A 21054-nucleotide genomic window follows, 5' to 3' on the forward strand; every position below is an offset into this window, starting at 1 on the left:
TTCCAAACACATTTTTAATTTTGGAAAAAAAAAAAAAAAAAACAGTTTCTATTTACAATCTTAAAAACTTTTTATCAATGCTTTTTAGAACATTTTTTTAGAAATTGCTACCAAACAACACTACCATTCATGCTTTGATAAATCCAAAGTGTTAAAACAGCACTCACTATAATTTGCCAAACACTCAAAACACTACAAAAATTTTCAATTAAAACTCTAAGATAAATTCCATTAATATACTTGAGATTTGCCCTAATGCCAATCAGATCCCAAAACATTTCAAAATTGACCAATTTGATTCCTAAAATCCAACTTGGTCCCTAAGAGTCTAAGATAGTTGAGAAAAATGACTAATTGGGCTAACAATATTTAGGGCCTAGATTGGCATTAGGGACTAAATTGTTCGGTTTCTAAATGTTTAAGGCCAAATTGACATTAGCCTTACCTATTATTGGAATTTACTAAAAACTCTACTACTTCCTCTACAGTAAACACTAAATTTAATTTTTATAACTTTATCCATGGACCTTCTTTGTTTCAAAGAATATTAGATCATTAAAAAAAGGGGGGGGGGGTGGTTTGGAACTTACTTCTTTTTTACATACGCTCCTAATTATTATTATTATTTTTTTTTTAACCAATGCAAGTAAGTGTAAAGAAAGTCATGATATATCATCACATGCTTAAGGGGGCTTACTTTATAGAAACTGTAATTTAGAAACTAAAGAGTGAAACAGAATGATAAATAACGTAAAAGAATTATTGATCAGATTCATAATTCAAATTGCAATTCGGTATGGATAAAGTATAAGAATTATTGATTGGGTTGATAATCCAAATTGCAATTCGGTATGGATAAAGGATCTTCCTCCCCCCCACCCCTTCTTTTTTTAGTCTCTGATTAGTTGGAGGTCAGGCATATGAGCTACACAATGGATGATAAGCATCTCCCTTCAACTCTTCTTCCCCTGGTTCAAAGAGGATTTAATCCCAAGTTTCTTGTATGAAGGCAAGAAATTATACTGATTGAGTTGACCGACACTTGGACAACTTCAAGACTCGTTAATACAAGAATTGAATTAATAATGGGAAAATATCATGACTTTCACAATGACATTGGAATGTGTCATTTGAAATCCACATTGTAAAAGGTTCTGTTCGGCAATACCCTCTCTTTCTATCTCTGCGAATTACAACATTATCCGGTTAGCCAAATTTCAAGTTTTACACTAATGACCTCTATCACAGATGCATGAAAGTAATTTGAGATTCATGCCAATTAGATGAAAACTGGAGTGCACAAGAATTCATAGGGAAGAAAACCCAAATATAACCGTCAATATTATCATATTCTTAAACTGTATATAGCATTTCAAATTTATTTATTTATTTTTAAAATCCTGCTGGATGATTTTACTCTCTTGTCATTTGTCATTAGAAGAAGATGACATTTTGGCGTCATGGCGTCACGTATCTCATGCATGCTCTGTACCAGTACCAGATTGAAAGATCCGGACTTCCATTCATATAACCATAAATATAGTTTATAGACAAAGGCAGTCATAGAGAAATGGACTTACACTTGGAATTCTTCACATTACCCATTTATACTAGGTCAATAGCATCCACACTCAGTTTATTTTTACTTCCATTAAAGCAAGGCAAAACAGGAAATCCACTCCACAAGTAACTCACGATGAACACTTGGATCACCTTATTCATGCACTTTAAGCACACAGCGGAGACATCCCCCTTCATGCATCAAATGAAATGCCTCATTAATCTCTCCAAGAGTCAGATTGTGAGTTATGTACTCATCAACCTTTATTTCCTGCAATATGAACAAGGAGGATGGATAAGTTCATGGCATTCGTTTTGGTGTTTTTTAAAGTTATTTTGGCACAAGTGGAGGGGGAAAGGAAGATTCATATTAACACCTCCGCTTCATGGGGGGTGATCCTTAGTTGATTGTGCTACCCTTGAGGTTTAAATAATTTACTTTAGTGTTAAAAAAATGTGTAAAATGTGTTACCTTCTTCAAGTACTTTTCCACAAGCCAAGGAACTTGTGAACGGCTCTTAAAACCACCAAAAGCTGTTCCTTTCCAGACACGCCCAGTCACCAACTGAAAAGGACGGGTGGATATTTCCTGTCCCGATGCTGCAACACCCACAATAACCGATGTTCCCCAGCCCTGAAAGATTTTGGAAAATCAGTAGTGTTTTATAAATATACATACCATTTGAGCCAGAAATTCACACAGAATACTTGCCTTATGGCAGCACTCCAAAGCCGCCCTCATCACCGAGACATTTCCAATGCACTCAAAACTGTAGTCAACACCACCATCAGTGAGATCAGCAATAACCTGCTGAATTGGTTTCTCATGGTCCTTTGGATTCACAAATTCAGTAACTCCAAAATTCTTTGCTGCATGTCACAATGCAATATAAGCAAATAATCAAGAACTCATAAAAACATAAATTCCTCCTTGAGACGTAGACCCATCTAACTTAAAATGACAAGAACAACTCTATTAGTTTATATACGAGTTCACAACCCTTTGCAATTAAGAACAACTTGAAAGCTGCATGTTTAATAATCAAATAATCCTTCCCTTTGCATATTACTCCTTCTGGAGAAGGGCTTGAGAGTTGCCCATGAGCCTCTTTTTCTTCTACTTCTCTCAGGTTAGATGGTTTTAATTTTGTGGGAATAAATTAATTAAGAAATACACTAATACAAAAGACAAAACACAACTACAAAAACGCATTCACTCATTGACTCACATGCAAAGACAAAAAAAAAAAAGAAAAAGAAAAAAGAAACACAATTAAGCAGAAAATAAGTGGCTGACAAGTGATGAAACTAGAAAAGGATGTTTAGCTAAAAAAATAATAAAGAAAGAAGAGAAAGGTGGTGGACTAAACAAGAAAGAAAGACAAATCAACAAGAAAGGCTCACAAAACAAGAAAAGTGGAGATGAAGGGCTTTGGTGTGGGCTGGCAAAGAAGACGATTTGGAGTAATAAGAAAAAGAAGAACAAGAAGTGATGAGGGGCTGTGGTGTGGGCGACTTGGAAAAAGAAAAAAAATCAGTAGTGTGTCCACTTGCAGGCCCAGCACCGCTATTCCAGTGAGTTCATCCACCAGAAATAAATATATGTTAAAAAAAAAAAAAAACTATTTGTACTGGTATGACAACATTTCACTGCCTGAAACAGCCCAGTATTGAACCGGTATGATTCATTATGGGTAAGTGTACTGGATTTGTGGCTGGTATGCAAAATTCCGGCCGTAACAACCGATATGGTGCAGAAGGCCAGAAGCAATAACTGACAGTAACCCATATACCTGGCAAGGTATGTTGGGACTTGGTTTAATTGGTTCTCTTTTTGGGCTCATTTCTAGATCAAAAACTATTTGTTCCACAAGTGATAAGCCTTTTCACAATGAATCAATAAGTGATCCACTGTCTACCCATTATATACCAACACATACAACACCGATCTACAATAGAAAAAACCTCTTCTCCTCAAATTATCACCAGTGAGTATCTTTCCCCATACTGCAGTCCAAACAAAGAAGGAAACCCACTTAGGTGCCTTAAACCCCAAATACTTTTTCAAGGAAAGATGGCAGAATAGGAACCTCTTAGCATATTATAATAAGAGCAGATATCGCAGTCCCCAGATGCACTTTGTGAGTTATGAATGAACAAACACATAAAATTTCTCAATAAAAAGTCTTTATCTCCTTTTCTTTTCTTTAGCTTCTGTAAATATCAGAACTTCTCATACAAAGTTTTAGCCAAATTCCCTTTTTTTATCCGACAATGATGAATAAACACCATATATTGGGATCACCAACTTTGGGGACTTGCAACATGGAATTACAACTTATCAGGATGCATGACTAGCTTTGCAGTTTGTAGGATGTGTAGTCTAGTAACTCTATTTCGTCGTTTGAGCGTAGAGGGTGGGGACCCAGAAATATTCTTAAGAAAGAATTTCTCCTCAAGGGCATGACAATTTTTTCTTTCCCTACATTAAAATAGATAGAATTGCAACATTCAAATGATAACTTGTAACCAACTATGTACTTCAATACCAGGTTGGATAATACCAATAAAGAACTTAGGATTAGGAAACTTTATACTGAATCAGCTCAGAATATCATCCTATCCAAAAAAGAAAAAAGAAAAAAAGAAAAAAGAAAAAAGAAAAATGAAAAATGAAAAAGAACAGAAATGGGAGAATTCAAGATATACCTGTGTCATACTTTTTGCTGTCTATATCTATGCCAATGATTCGTGAAGCACCAGCTGTCTTTGCACCCTCTGCAACCTGTCCAGTAATTACTTTAATAGATAATTTATAAAATACATCAGCTGTACAAGAACATGACTACTCGAGACTTACCGCAAGACCAACAGTCCCAAGCCCAAAAATAGCAACTATTGACCCTGATTCTACTTTTGCTGTGTTCCAAACAGCTCCAAGACCTAAAAGACAACACATAATAAGTGGTTTATATAATTTAATTTACTTAGAAAAAAAAAGGATAAAGAGAACTACTTTATGGCATTATAATTCATACCATACCACATTCCAACATACAAATATATCTTATGAATAGCAAAACAGAGTTGATAAATATAATCCTTTTACCAAAGGAGTGATTACATAAGCCCAAAAAAATTCCAGCCAACAGCCCCAAACTTTATCTATAATTAATAACTTCAAAGTTTTTTTTTTTTTTTTTGGGGGGGGGGGGGGTTGGGGGTGGGGGGGGGAGGGGGAGGGGGGCGAGGGTGATATGATGCCCATAAACTCCACCACCGATGTATTTCACAACAGATTTCAAAACCAAGTCATGACTAGAGTCTTCAACTGATTCATCCACATTATGTCTATAAGTCTTTTATAACTAGTTTGCAGCCAAGAAAAGGGATGGTGAACACCATTAACATATCAGAAAGCAAGGCATGAATCAAATGAGTTTCATGTGTGTGAAATGTGAATGTCTACTGAATAGACAAGATCTCAACAAAACATTTGTCAATGCCAGCTTCAAAGAAAACAGAATACATGAAGGTTTCCATTTACCAATGAAACTATAATGAATGCTTAACATAAGTTGATAATAAATTCAAAAGTATGCTACTGCGTGCTTAAAATTCTCACAGATATTGTGTTAAATCCATTCTTATCCACTAATACGCATTCATGTGGGAGGTACTTTAATTAAAACTCTTGCAAAACAAAAGTACAGAATGTTTTAAAACTCTTACTAAATCAATAGTACAAATTTCATGGAATTATGAATGAGTTGGTTTTCATGCAATTAAATATGAATAAAGAAAGGCATGTCATTTTATAAATAATTAAAAAAAAGAAGAAAAAAGAACAAGACTGGTTTTTGGCCTTTTAGCCAGTTAAAGGAGTTGAATGAGAACTGAGAGACAAGTATCTGTAGTATGGAAAGCATAGCAATACCTTTCCAATATTTTAGATCATGACTAGCTATCATCTTTTATATCTATAGCAAAGCTTTTACATTTTTTTTTTTTAATTTTTTTTTTATTTTGATAGAAAAGATAGAATCTCAGCCAAAACACCTATCAATTTCAGCCAAACCCAAATCTCTTATTCAACAACAAGAGACTTTACCAATTGAGCTAATTAAAACCCACTACATTGTTTATTTTATTGATTTGCTAACATCAACTCACTAATGCTGAAATATAAAAAAGGAGAAAAGGGAGTTGACATAACAAGCTCCTCAGATATGAGGTTATATTGTGCTGAGAAGGATGATGAAAATTCCTCTGCATGAAGTTTGACAATCTATCTAAAGGGCAGGAAGGAAAATACTTTTATACCACAGAAGGTTATAGGCTTCAAAAGCCCAACGTAAATCTCCATAAGCAATTGTAATATCAAAAGAGAACATGTAGGATTTATGGGCTGATCAAACAGGACTATCATAATAAACCAAAAGATTAACTACTTTAAAGTAATTTAAGATATTCCAAAGAGGGTATAAGTGTAGTAAATTCTTACCAGTAGGAACACCACATCCCAGAAGGCATACTTTCTCCAAAGGAGCTTTAGGATCAATCTTTGCAACACTAACATCATGAACAACAGTATACTGGCTAAATGTTGAGGTTCCCATAAAATGATAGATAGGCTTTCCGTTTATGGAGAAACGGCTCTTGCGATCGCTCAACATGACTCCAACTCCGGTTGCAGAACGAACTTTGCCACAGAGGTTTGTCTTCCCAGATTTGCAAAACTTGCATTCTCGACATTCTGCCTGGTAACAGGGAATAACATGGTCCCCGGGCTGAACTTCAGTTACACCTTCCCCAATACTCTCCACAATCCTGTATCAAAATAAAGTAATGCCATTTTCAGCACATAACATAATATAACAAGTTAATATCTGACATGATACATGTTCACTTAACATACCCAGCAGCCTCATGGCCAAGAATGCATGGGAAGAGACCTTCAGGGTCCTACAAGACAAATACATGAATCCATATCAGAACAAATGATAATAAGAAACTAACTACTTTTCTTTTAGTGAGTTGAAAGAGGGACAAAAAGAAGAAGAAGAAGAAGAAGAAGAAGAAAGAAACTAAAGACATCATCCAAAAACAATGACATTAATAATCTCAATGCTAGAAGCACAGAAAACACACACAAAAGTTTGGTAACATACCCATATAGCATTTAGTTTATGCTACACAACTCCCTCTCCTCCTCAACCACCCCCTCCCCCCACAACACCTAAAAAAACCCAAACTCCCACCTCTCTGTCTCTCTCTCTTGTCTGCGTATGTCTGAATCTATGTGGGAGATACACAAATAGAAATTGATAATGCATACAAGTAACTTTCAATCAAAGCCATAAGGTATAGGCAGTATATTACTATGCTCCCTCCACAACGTGCCCTAAATTTCCATATGCTGTAAACCATTCATTTTCTCAATGGAATTGATTGGCTCATCATATATCAATGAAGGAACAAAACCATCATGTGAAATTTTGCCATTAAAAAAAATTGGAGTTATCACCATTCACCACAACCACTAGCATGAGTTCAGTTTCATTATCCAATGCAGCCTTAAGAGTTCTCACAATCGTTTACATCAATGCCTGCCATTTTTGCCAATCTCCCAATGCTCAATTATAATGAAATATAAATGGGTTATTTGAATTTCCATGCAATGTCCACAATTTTTTTTTAAAAAAGCAAGCCCATGATCTGTTTGTTTTTTAGGGGAAAAAAAGTCTAACTTTACAAGTTAGCTTCTTCAAATAAGGTACCTAATATGAATCCCGCCTACCAAAGAAACCAATTGGTGTCTAGGCATGGTGGTAAAAGGCATTCATCTTCGAGTGGACACCATAGTTTCAAATCCTATCGAATTTATATTAAAATAAAACAAAACCAAAAAAAACAAAACAATGCAAAACAGTCAAACAAAAGCATCTACACAGATGCCCAAAACTTACATTAAAGTACCAAAATTTAACACGAGGTTCATGAACATAGTAATTTCCACTTATTATATTTTTGAATCTGAACAAAAATGATAATATTTGGGAAAAAAAAAAAAAGGTGGGTATTACTATACCTTGCCACTCCAAGTGTAGGCATCAGTGTGACACAGAGCAGTGAAGAGGATCTTGATTCGGACCTCACCGGCCTGCGGCGGAGCCACCTGCACGTCCTCTATCACCAGTGGCTTATTGGGTTCCCAGGCCACCGCAGCTTTTTATTTATTGTTTATGCAAATAGATCAACCAATCAGAATCACACACACCCATTTCTGGGTTTTCTCATATATGTTCATATATGTAAATGAACAGAAAAATAGAGTGAGAGAGTGAGAGAGTACCTTTGCAGGTGATGACTTGACCTTGAGTAGCCATGGAAGGAAACTATGAGTGTGAGAGCACAAAATGCAGAGAAAAAGAGAAGGGATTTTAGAGGTTAGAAATGAGAGTGAGTGGGACACACACATCAAATACAATAATGCATTTTACATGATTACATCCCTATTTTAATAGACTATAGAGCCACCTCTCTGATCTTACCCGATGGCTTTGGTCATTAGTTTTTATTATTATTATTATTTAATTTAAAGGATAGCGGTCATGAAAATAAATAAATTATAAAAAAGATAATGAAATCTTTTTCTTTTCTTTTTATTTTTTTTTGAGGAATAAAGATAATGAAATCTGAGTGTTGCAGCTGGACTTGTCTGGGTAGGCTACGTGTTATTTTCAATGAGTTAACAAAAAGGCTAACAGTATATGACAGTTTGGAATCGCTAAAGTTTTTTATAAGAAAAAATAATATTAGTGATGGATAACAAATGATAATTTTCTGAAATGAAAATTTAAAATTTTTTGTGTTATTACCAATCAGTTATGTATTATTTCAGCGCAAAATAAAAAAAAAAAAAAAAAGATTTGTGTGTGCATTGTATGCATTATCAATATGGGAGAGGATTTACTAAACTTTTGTATGTGGTAATGGTTGTATATGAGATTAGGTAACAGTCAAAGAAAAGTGAAGTATTCAATGGTCATGCACAATACACATAAGTGACATAACCAGCTTAACCTATGATTTATTGTTACTTCTCTTTGATTATCACTTTATCTTATATGCAGTAATTGCTACATATAAGATTGTAGAATCTAAGGTTGCAGCATATCGTCCCCTATTATGATACACCACTCCCACACAATTTTGTTGCAACTTTGGTCTCGATGAAGTGGCACACACAAGTGGTCAACTGAATCAAATTTTACATGACCCATTACTATTTTTAAAACAAATAGTAACAAGAATTGTCGTCTTTCAGAAACTCTCTTATAATATGTATATATGAATATTATACGAATGGATTGGCCCACATGGATTGAAACATCAAAATAATATATTGGATGTGTTTAGAGCATTTTATTGCATTGGTCTTCCACATGTCACTGTCATCCCAGCCTCCCAGCTAAACGTGACGCCCCGTTTCCACATGTTGCTGGCGCTACCAGGCCAAACACATCCAATATATTAAGGGTAGCATGTGGATGGTTGGTAGGGACAGCAACTTGAGCTTTTGGCTAGGAAATTGGACGAAGAAAGGGCCTATTCGTCATCTGATTCAAGGCCCCTTAACTCAGGAAGCATCTCAATGCGAAGTCAAGGATGTTATGTTGGACACGGGTTGGGACTGGAACAAAATACCCTTTGATCTTCCTGAAGATATTAAGTTGATGATCCAAGCCACTCCTTTTTCAATGACAGGTAGAGGTAGCGACAGATTAGCATGGGTGGATAATCCAAAAGGTAACTTTGACTTAAAGAGTGCCTATAGTATTGCAGTGGGTGCTGCTCCCAGCCAAACCTTTACTGCCAATTGGATATGGAAGTCTAAAACTCTGCCTCGAATCAGAACGTTTTTGTGGAAATGTGCTCATGACAGTATTGGAGTGAAGTATTGCCTTGTGCAAAGAGGGGTGGTTGATGATGATTTTGTCCCGTTTGTCAAAGAGATCCAGAAACAGTGCTGCATGCTCTCAATGATTGGTCTCGGGTTAAGGCTGTTTGGATCCATTTGGGAGTTAAGCTGACGAATCATGGCTTTTGGTTGACTAACCTGCAAGAGTGGCTTAAGGTGAATGGGAAGATTAATAGCAGCTATTGCCCATTCGCCACACCCCAACAAGTGACTCTCTTTAACGAGTTTTTATTGGATACTTCGAGAGTATACTTTTTTTCTCTCACATAAGGGTGAGTTTCACTCATCATAGGGTTCACCTTATGTGAGAAGGAGGAAATATACTTTATGTGAGAAGGAGGAAATATACTCTTAGAGTATCTAATAAATTTTCCTCTTTAACAAGGGTTTGGTTGCTGTGATGATTTTCCATATAAAAAAGTAAGTGTTTTTTTTTTTTTTTTTTTTTGAATCTAAGAAAAAAAAATATAAATATAAATATATATATATATATATATATTTGGATAGGGATTAAGGGTCTATTTGGATACTGTTTATTGCTGAAAACTGAAAATACTGTAGCGAAATAATTTTTAAATGTGTGAATAGTGCCGTGAAACCTAATTTTAAAGTCAGATTTATGTTTTTCCATACTTGCAGGTCCTTTGAATGGTACACGGGACCTAGCCAAAAAAATGTGGACACGGGAAATGTTGGGTTTTGCATGTATCCAAACTCACACTAAGATTATGTGCAATACATTATGATTATATGTGATAGTTTTTAATAGTTGAGATTATGTATCAAAAAAATAATTGAGATTAAGAGTTTAAAAAAGTAATTAAAAAAAAGTTAAAAAGTGAAAGGTGAAAAAGTTATGGAGTAAAAATTGTTGTAAGATTTTTTTTTTTTTAAATAATTTTTAAAAAGGAGTAATTGCATGTGGTGCAATACCAGTCTATCCATGGCATGCGGCATCCAAGAAGTGGCTTTGTGCAAAATATTTAACTTCGAAGCATTTATAAAATAGAGAGTCATGCTCATGTAAGAGTTGCCATTATTAGACATATTAGCCCAATGTAATAGGCCTAAGCCTAGTCCTGCTTGTACTAGTAGTCTAGGCTTTAGTTTCCTATATATACTCATGTTATGGCTCATTGTAACACAGGTTATTATACTACACTCTTACACAATAAAGATATAACCCTTAAGGGATTCCTCCGTGGATGTAAGCCGACAAGGCTGAACCACGTAACCCTTGTGTTTTCGATGTTCCTATTCTATGCTTCCTCTTCCGCATCCACTCTAGCATACACAACATGGTATAACATATCGCGTTGCTAATAATGTTATATTTATTTAACATGGTGTCAGAGCCAAACTTCGTTCTTGGCATCAAACAAACATCTCTAGCAAGCAAAGAAGAATATCACGTGCACACCACCATTAGAAGTCACATATGCTTTTCTGCTAGAACTAGACTCCACGGCATCTTGCAGCCATCGTGGCTCAATGCTGTGTCCAAGATCCACAAACTCAAGCAAAGCCGTGACTTAACTCTTCAGATCTATGCAAATCCCTGCTTTGCCTGATGAAACCAACACCATAGACGTGCTCCACGACCTCCCGCGGCAAAAACCCAGAAACTTGACACTCAACAAAAAGCTCACGCGCCAACACGCGCCGCTAACAGCTCCGAAACATCCCCACACGCCATCAAAAAAAAAAATCTCAAGACCCAGTTAGATCATAGCCACACACGCCGCCATGTCGGCCTCATTGCTCGGCGATCTACAAAACCCGAGAAGTCCAGACGTCTATCGTGTTCACACGCACCAACACGCGCCGCCTGCGTTTCAGGATCCTTCCTACGCACCGCCACGATTTCCTCATGTGTAGCTCATCCATTGGCCACAAGTGCCGTCCTATCGGCCATGTCAACCATCGATCTGCCTACGGAAGAAATATGGCTTTCAACTACTGTTGTACGCGCCTCCACGCACCACTTAGGTTTCTGGCTTCTCCTCCACGCGCCGATGGAACAATCACGCACTTGACACGCGCCGAAATCTGTGATGCTGTCATCCATGACGCCAATTGATGACGTCAGCAAAGAGCCACGTCAGCCCTAGACACGTCATCAGACACGTCAGAAAGCCACGTCAGTAGTGTCGTCTCGTCAGCACCACGTCACCTAGCTGACCGTTGACCTGGACCGACCCTATCCGGACTGCCCAGATCTGACCTGTGAGCACTGACCGTTGACTTTGACTTTTGTGTTGACCTTTGACCAAAAGTTAAATTTTATGAAATAGCCTATCTTGTTCAGTTTTTCGCGTAGATTCCAATTTTGGACTCCGTTTCTTCATTTGAAACTCCGAAATTGGTCAATTGGCACATTCTTCATTGTGGTTTCTTCAAGGCATTTCCAAGTGATCTTCTCATGCTTATCCAACCTCAAGCCTTCATCGAGCTTCCGCCTTGAGTTTGAGGGAGGGTGTTAGAGGTATATATTAGACATATTAGCCCAATGTAATAGGCCCAAACCCAGTCCTACTTGTACTAGTAGTTTAGGGTTTAGTTTCCTATATATACTCATGTTATGTCTCATTGTAATACAGATTATTATACTACACTCTTACATAATAAAAATGTAACTCTTAAGAGATTCCTCTGTGGATGTAGGCCAACAAGGCTGAACCACGTAACCTTTGTGTTCTCGATGTTCCTATTTTATGATTCCCCTTCCGCATCCACTCTAGCATACACAATATGGTATAACAAATCGCGTTGCTAATAATGTTATATTTATTTAACAGCCATAACAATGCCAAATTGAAAGCTTTGACATCACCGAAAGCTTATATCTCCTTTTGCTTTAGGAAAATATAGAATAAAATTCACCTTTACTTAATAATAGTGTGTAAATCTGTAAAGTTTCAAAAGTTTACGTGACACAATATAGATTGAGATCGCATATGATATCTAGAGTATTGCATCATACATTTACACCCATTCTTCTCACAAAAATTTTTACTCCTTAACTTTTTAACTTTTAACTTTTTAATTATTTTTTATTTAAGAGTTGAAATTAAAAGCTGATTTTCTTGACTTTCAACCCACCCTCCCTTAAAAGTTATCATAGTTTTTAAGTGGAGCTGTAGTGTGCTTTTATATTAGAATCTCTTTCCTTATGTGTGATTGTTTTTTTTTTTAAAAAAAAAAAAAAAAAAAAAACCTTAGCTATTAAAAGCTTTTATAGGTTGAGAGAGAAACCAAAAAAAGGAAAATGCTTAATTTGAGACAGAATTTCACTGAAAAATGGTTATTTTGCAAAAATGGAAAACGACAGCGTGTTGAAGGATTTGCTTGCCTCGCAGTTTCTCCACTAGATTTCGAATCTATCACAATTTGCTAGTTTCCATCCCAAACCATCACTCACACAAACCACCATCTTCTTCCCCAACGCCCACATTTTTGACACTGCAAATCCCATTAAAGCTTCTGTGTTGCTCACTCTCTCTCTCTCTCTCTCTCTCTCCACCATTTCTACTAACTCATACCTCTCTCTCCTCCTCAGTAGAACTTATTTTCTCCATTTCTATCCACAAAGCTCTTCTGGGTCATAAACGCTTTTTGCTCTTATCAGCTTTTTCGTACATGGGTCAGTGCACTATATTTTCCGTTATTTACTAGCGGTTTTTGGATATTAACCGTTTTGGGATTCTGGGTTTTTGTTCCTTAGTTTTCCCAAGAGTTTTAGGTATATGGGGGTCGTTCTGTTATAGGTTTATTCGGTGCTTTTGAGGTTTAACGAACTTTTGGGTTTTTTTTTTTTGAGTTTAGAGCTTCTGTATTGTCAATATGAAAAATTGGGTTATTTTTGTTTAGGGTTTATCAGGCTTTACAAGTTTGTTGCTTCATAATTTCGAGGTTTTGGGTCGCACCAAATGTTGCATATATACTCAATACTAAGCTTTTGATTCAAATTTTTATTCTTTTGGTTTTGGGTATTTGGCTTCTTATTCGTTCTACCTCATTTGGTATCTATTTTGATCTCTTGGGAAATTGGTTTCCTGGAAAATTAGTTCTCAGACTTGAGTGGAAAATTTACTTCTTTTTGCTTTGGGGTCAATTTCAATGCAACAAATTCATGGCTGGTGGAGGAAACGGGAGTTTTTGAGTATGAAAAGTAAGGAAGTTCTCCTAATAAAACCTGCAGCAACCCCATGTTAATGGAGAATTCGTCGACGGTGCTTGGCTCGAAAGGCCTGATAAGGAAGCATGAGTTTGTAAGAATCATAATTCAGTGCTTATATTCATTAGGATACAGAAATTCTGCGTCGTGTTTGGAATCAGAATCTGGAATTTCATACAAATCCATGGATTTTGAATTGCTTGAATCACAGTTGCTTAGCGGGAACTGGGATGGTTGCATTGATACCCTTAATGCAATCAAGGATTTGATGGATGAGACAAGAGCCTCGGCTTTGTTTCTTGTATTCAAACAGTGTTTATTGGAGTGTTTGAATCGAGGGGATGATGCTATGGCTTTAGCTGTTTTACGAAAAGAGGTTTCTGCGTCAAGGTTGGGCAAAGATAAGGCTCAAAAACTTGCTCAGAGTATCCTATCCTTTAAGGATGTCCAGTTTGGTGAAATAGAAGATAATGTTGTTCGAGAGCTGCGAAAAAAGTTGTTGGCAGAGTTGGAAAAATTGCTTCCTCCACCAACTATGCTGCCTGAAAGAAGGTTGGAACATCTTGTTGAAACTGCTGTTACTGCCCAAATTGATTCTTGTATGTATCACAATACACTGGATGCAGTTTCACTTTATGAGGACCATTGCTGTGGTAGGGTTCAGATCCCCACGGAGACTGTTCAGGTGTGCTTTGGTGCCAATAAAATTGTTACTGCCTTGATTTTTTGAGTTTTTCTGTTTTGTTTTTTGGTCTTTTCCCATAGTATATTTTGAGACATAATTAAGTTATTGGGAAAATTGTGTTTATTTGATCTTCTTGCCAATAGCTATACCGAAATTGAATTTAGGGACATGATCATTGCATACACAATTTCAAAAAATGGACTGTAGTCATATGCATTGCGTAGTTTAAATCTGTTGAATGACAAGTTCTTCAAACAGGTGTATCAGTCAACATTTGCATATTTTAAACCTATCTGAGTATGCAATGATTTTGTTATAATAGAAAATGTTTTGAGACCTGTGAGATGGCAGATTGCAGTTGACATGAATCTTAAATGCATATGATACCAGCAGAATTTTTAAAATGATATATTTCCTTTTAGATTTTATTTTTGGTTTATAAAAAAAAAACTTTTTAGGAAGAGAGGGCTTGGCCTTCAATGTGATGAAAACCTAAAATGTATTTGATTTCAGTTTATTGTGGTTAGCAAATGCAAATAATACCAGCAGTATAGATAATAGCAATGCAGTTTCTGAACTCAAAGATATGTAGTTAATCTTTGGACTTGGAGTGAGGATGCAACCCAAAAGTGGACAACAGATTAACTCGCTATAACCAGTTTTCAAACAACACAATGAAATACAAAGGATCCTGTGCAAGATAAAAATTCAAACCATAGCATTCTCTTGACCTTGATGTCATCTTTGGTATGCTGTATTTTATAAGCACTAGTCAGTAACCCATGTAATATACGCCAAATTTTAACAAAATAGGAATTTTTTTTAATATAAATTTGAAAATTGATAATTACAGTAGTTATGAATGGGCATTTATTATAATTTTTTTTGCATATTGAACTATTTATTCAATCTTTGATGTGGTGTGATTCAAATGGAGGGTCTAAATATAGAAATAGAATTTAGACTCAATTAATATATATATATATATATATATTAAAATAATGATGTGTAAAATTGTGAGGCCACAAAAGCTTATGTGGCATGGTATTAGGTCAACCAAAAGTCAAACTTCGGTTATAAAACTATATTAAAGAAGTTGGCATTGTTTTTTGTTCTAAGCTTAGTTGGGTTCTGATAACATAGTTGAACCCCTCCACAAACCCCACCCCCCCAAAAAAAAAAATAATAATAATAAAAACTTGGTAAAAATGGGCAATACCCTGTCAATGCATTTCTCATACTCTTCAATTAGTCAGGCTATTTACCAAGGTAATGATTATGAGAACTGCTTTCATTTATATTAAATATGAATTCTACTCAATTGTAAATCCATGAAGAATAAACATGACATCTTCTTTTAATTGCTCACATATTTTGCTAGCCTGTACATGCGACATTTGTTTGCCACTGATGCAGATTTTGAAGGAGCATAAGAATGAAGTTTGGTTTGTACAATTTTCTAATAATGGGGACTACTTAGCCTCTTCGTCAAGTGATTGCACAGCCATCATATGGCAGGTACTGTTCAAATTATATATCATAGCATTATGTATTAGCAGTACTAATTTAAGTCTGAAATTGCATTCTTATTCTTCTCAGAAGTTATCTTGTCAATTATGACATTTTGTTGTGATTAATTATTCTAGAGAGCATTTAATGCTTTTTGCATTTTGGGATCCTAATTTTTTTTCTTAAATTTTTAAAATTTGAAATGGCAGGAAACAAATACGTAATCTCTAGTCAATAGTACTAACTCATTGAAACAATCAACATTATAGGCTTGCCATAAAAATAAAAAACTCTATAAAGAGATTTTTTTTTAGAGAACATAGAAATTAAAATTTAGAAAGAAAAAATGGTTTTCCTTTTCTCCATGAGTGTGTCTTGGAGAACTCATGGATGTGGTTTGTGGCGGAGTATTAATAAAGGGTGGGAAAGCTTCTCTAAGCATTTTTCCTTTGTTGTGGGTGATGGTACCCGGATTCGTTTTTGGCATGATAGATGGGTTGGGGTTGATCCCCATAAAATCCTCTACCCTGAGTTATATGTGATTTCAGCAGATAAGGAAGCTTGTATTTCTGATGTTGTGAGTCATCAAGAGGGGGATGATGTTAGATTTTGGAACCTAAGATTTTATAGGGATTTCGAAGATTGGGAGCTTGCTGCTTCTTTTTCTCTTCTTGATTTTATTCAAGCTCATCTTCCACTTGGAGTAGGCAGCGATTCTTTGTGTTGGGGTCTTAATGGAAATGGTAAGTTTGATACCTGTTCCTTTTACAATGAGTTAAGGACGACTCCCAAATCTATCTTCCATTGGAAATGCATTTGGAAAGAAAAGGTTCCCAAAAGGGTGCCTTTTTTTCTATGGACGGCAACTCATGATCACATTCTTACATTGGATAATCTCATGCTTAGAGGTCGCCCTTTGGCAAATCGGTGTTGTATGTGCCGGTGCAGTGGGGAATCTGTGGATCATCTCTTTATTCACTTTCATGTGGTGAATTCTTTATGGGTTTTTATGCTTCAGGCTTTCGGTATTTAGTGGGTCTTGCCTAGCTTTGTGGCAGAATTATTATTTTGCTGGAATCATTGGCTTGGGAAACATGATTCAGATATTTGGAATTTAATTCCAAGATGTTTGATGTGGACTGTACGGATGGAGCGTAATCGTCGGTCCTTTGAAGATTCTGAGAAGTATTTGGTTGAGTTAATAGGCCTGTGCCAAAGAAGTCTTTTTGATTGGTCTCAGTGCTGGGTTTTACAGAATGTTCTTCTATTGTTCAGTTTTTTTCTTCTCTTAGTTTAGTCTCTTGATTGTTTTCTATGGTGTTCTGTTTTGTGCTTTGCTGTGTTCATTCTCATGAACACATTGTATGTTTCTTTTTCCTTTTTCATCAATAATAATTCATGTATTACCTATCAAAAAAAAAAGAGTATGTCTAGGTAGCATAATTAAAGGTTGCCATCCGGGAGTGATTTGCAAACTAGATATTGAAAATGCATGTGATCATATCAACTAGGATTGCTTGCTATATTTATTAGCGAGAATGACTTTTTGGTGAAAAGTGGAGAAGTTGTTTTTTTTACCATTGTTGGTGTTTCCGATTTGATCAATGGAAGTCCTTTACCGGGTGTTTAGTGCATCATTTATGGCCAGGATTTTAAATTTACTATTTACAAATCCCAAGTTTGGCCAAGCCTGATGTGGAATTTTCAAAGGGATTTAAAGGCGGGATTTGGGGATCACAAATCCTGCCTCTAAATCCTGTCAAAACAAATGTTATTTTATAATTCCATATTAACTACCATTGAATGGTTTCCTCTCTTCTTGTGCTAATGGCAGACTGCTTGTGTGTCAAAATTGGTCTTCTCTCACCTTCCCTGCTCTGAAAATTGAAGAGAACAAGAGATAAAGTGCCCGTTTGGTAATGTTGTTCTAGTAATGTTGTTTAAGTGTTGTGACAAAAAGGCAAGCATAGTTTTGCCACATGGAGTATGGTAGTGAAATAGTGCACAGTGCACATACTGCGATGCTGCTGCAAGCAGAGTTATAGTATTAACAGCAAAGTGTTATAAGATAGGTGCTGTGAAACTATTGGCGTTAGCAACAAATTCAAAGGCCATAAATGTGACATGTGTATGGTATTGAAAGAGTGCTCTGAGATTTTCTAGAAACAATACATTCAAACTATCATTACCCAAACAATGAATTTTGTAAATACTGGGATTTTAAATCATGGGAGTTTAAATACTTTCATTTATCAAATTTTGAGTAAATAGTTCTTCACCCAATCACAGGCTTAGGTTTCTTCAAAAGCTCTACTTATTAAAAAAAAGGTTTCTTGAAAAGCCCCAGGGATTGAGGGTGATCCTTTATTGCATTACCCTTTATTTTTCTCATGGAGATTTTAAGCATAAATGTTGTCAAAATTGTGGAGGGTCATTGCATTTTAGGCTTTCAAGTGGGAGATGCTGCTTGGGGTACTATTCAAGATTCTCATTTGTTATTTGCTGCCGATACAATTTTATTTTAGTACATCTCACAGTGGTGAGTTGCATCTAGTTATTGATCTTAGTGTACCAATCAATAATCTAGAATAATTTATTAGCCAGTTAGAATGCCTTGGTGGAGTTTGTTCCTAAGTTCATCATGTTCGTAATTCTCTCACTGGTGAGTTGCATCCACTTACTGATCTTAGTTTGCATATCAATAATCCAGAACAATTTATCAGCCTGTTAGAAATATATGTAGGTATTATAGCCATGCGTTTCTGAGAATATAAACAACAATGCATGAAATCAAAAGATCTTATACAGTTTGATTCTGCTGTTAAGGGAGGTGGGTTTCTTTTGGTTTCATTGTCTCTGTATTTAGTAATAAACCTGTCAAACTAAAGCTGTCTTGTTCGTGGAAAATAAACTGTAGCAAAACATTTTTCTGATTTTTCCTCTGTTTGGTACAACATCAAATTTTGGAAAACGTTTCTTGATGAAGAGAAAAACTTAGCATAAAATCTGAAAAGGAACTTATACCTTTCAAATTTGCTTTCCTGAATGAGATTCCACCAGCACCAGCCATCTCTTAGCTGATCTGTGATCAAACCTCCATTGCCACTCATCAGCCATTCTTAAATCACTACAGGTTCATCAACATGGGTTGGATTCCATAACTATAAGTTGCAATGACAAACAAGCATTGCAACTTTTTTTTTGGTGGTGGTTGTTTTCTCTGGAACAGATATAGTGTAAGTCAAAACTTTTTCTCTTCCTCCCCCCCAGGCACCTATGTTGAACCGAAATTCTGCCATACTAAGTCAATCCTCTGGGAATAAATTTTTATTTTTAATTTTGAGAACACAAACAAGCAGATTAAAAAATGTTATAAGAAAAAACCTAACATGGTAGAAACATAGATCAATGAAGCCTATGGTTTATTTTGATCACAACAATTTTGTCAGTTTGCTCGAGTTTCTTGATGTGTTTTTCTTAAGCACTCATTTGCCCAAAAAAAAAAAAAAGGAAAAAAAACTGTCATATAGAAGCTCTAACTGTCATGCAGGTTCCTATTCTTTAATTTTAAGGCACATGAAGCTCTAACTGTACCACCAAAATTCTTGTGCTAGGTGCTGCAAGATGGTAAATTAATGTTGCTGCATACTCTACGAAGCCATCAAAATCCTGTATCCTTTGTAGCATGGAGCCCTGATGACACAAAGCTGCTGACATGTGGAAATGTGGAAGTCCTTAAGCTATGGGATGTAGAAACAGGTACATGCAAGCATACTTTTGGAGATGATGGCTTCATTGTCAGCTCATGCGCTTGGTTTCCCGACTCAAAGAGACTTGTTTGTGGCAGTTCTGACCCTGAAAAAGGCATCTATATGTGGGATTGTGATGGCAATGAGATAAAAGCATGGAAGGGGATGAGAATGCCCAAGATTTTAGATTTGGCAGTGACACCAGATGGGGAAAATCTGATCAGTATATTCTCAGATAAAGAAATCCGGATATTAAATTTAGGAACAAGTACTGAGCGGGTTATATCAGAGGAGCACCCAATCACGTCACTTTCAGTTTCTGGAGATAGTAAGTTTTTTATGGTGAACCTTAATAGCCAAGAGATTCATATGTGGGATGTTGCTGGGAAATGGGATTCACCATTGAAATACATGGGCCACAAGCAACACAAGTATGTGATACGGTCTTGCTTTGGTGGGTTGAATAGCTCATTTATTGCTAGTGGTAGTGAGAATTCACAGGTATGCTCGTAAAATAACTAAATGTGCAAGCTTAGAAATCACAATTCTTTGATCTGGAATCTAAAGTTTGTTTTCCAAATAGCAGGTTTACATCTGGAATCGGCGAGACACTAGGCCAATTGAGGTTTTGTCTGGGCATGATAAAACTGTGAATAGTGTCAGCTGGAATCCTAGGAGACCTCAAATGTTGGCATCTGCAAGTGATGACCAAACTATCCGTATATGGGGACCTAGCCTATCCAAGAAGATTCAGGCTAATAAACTCAATTGAACAGACCAGATTGTTCAATTTTAAGCCAGTGTATATAGCGTATATATTCTTTTCAATAGCTTATTCGTTCATGGGTTTGTAATAAATTTTGGTGCACGTCTACATTTGTAGATTCCATTTCTTGTGGTTGTCCTTTTCTATTGCATTTGTTAAGATGTTGGAGTCGGGTTCCCCAGCTTGTGCTCATGTTTTAACCCACCACACCATAGGCCTTGTCCACCAACTCTGAATTTTGGTCCAAGCACCATCCTGTGGAGGGCTAGACCATTGCCAAACCTAGCCATGCAGCCCACAACATGAGCACTACCTAATGCATATGGCTCCATGCTTTGTCAAGCATTCCACAACGAAGTCACATTATACCCTCATCGATCTAATATGTCTTACACTCGAGTGGTCTACTGTAGCCTAGCCTTGCACACAAGTGGCATACCCATTGCACCACAACTTGCTCATGGCCAAGCCCATGCAAGGATATCAGGACAATCCAACACATGCTACACTCAACATATAAACCCGCATGTAATTACCAATAATATAAATACATTTATTATTTATATTAATTACTTTAAGTGGTTCATAAATTATTTAAGTATTATGAAATTTCAATATTATATT

The 21054-nt window shown here is 36.2% G+C and overlaps 2 protein-coding genes across 2 annotated transcripts; one reads left to right on the forward strand and one right to left on the reverse strand.

Moving 5' to 3' along the window:
* Positions 1 to 1495: 1495 nt before the first annotated feature.
* LOC115960484 (alcohol dehydrogenase class-3) lies at positions 1496 to 8106 on the reverse strand. Its single transcript, XM_031079415.1, has 9 exons — positions 7916 to 8106; positions 7652 to 7788; positions 6479 to 6525; positions 6065 to 6390; positions 4421 to 4503; positions 4270 to 4345; positions 2273 to 2430; positions 2033 to 2194; positions 1496 to 1831 (listed from the first exon to the last, which is right to left on the reverse strand). The coding sequence occupies exons 1-9, from the start codon at positions 7947 to 7949 to the stop codon at positions 1715 to 1717; spliced, it is 1140 nt and encodes a 379-aa protein (XP_030935275.1). The 5' UTR covers positions 7950 to 8106; the 3' UTR covers positions 1496 to 1714.
* Positions 8107 to 12847: 4741 nt separating this feature from the next.
* On the forward strand, positions 12848 to 20602 carry LOC115960485 (WD repeat-containing protein WDS homolog). The gene is made up of 4 exons (XM_031079416.1): positions 12848 to 14406; positions 15823 to 15924; positions 19530 to 20165; positions 20251 to 20602. The coding sequence occupies exons 1-4, from the start codon at positions 13753 to 13755 to the stop codon at positions 20434 to 20436; spliced, it is 1578 nt and encodes a 525-aa protein (XP_030935276.1). The 5' UTR covers positions 12848 to 13752; the 3' UTR covers positions 20437 to 20602.
* Positions 20603 to 21054: the final 452 nt, after the last annotated feature.

The sequence above is a fragment of the Quercus lobata genome, chromosome 9, assembly GCF_001633185.2.
Source record: "Quercus lobata isolate SW786 chromosome 9, ValleyOak3.0 Primary Assembly, whole genome shotgun sequence".
NCBI lineage: Eukaryota > Viridiplantae > Streptophyta > Magnoliopsida > Fagales > Fagaceae > Quercus > Quercus lobata.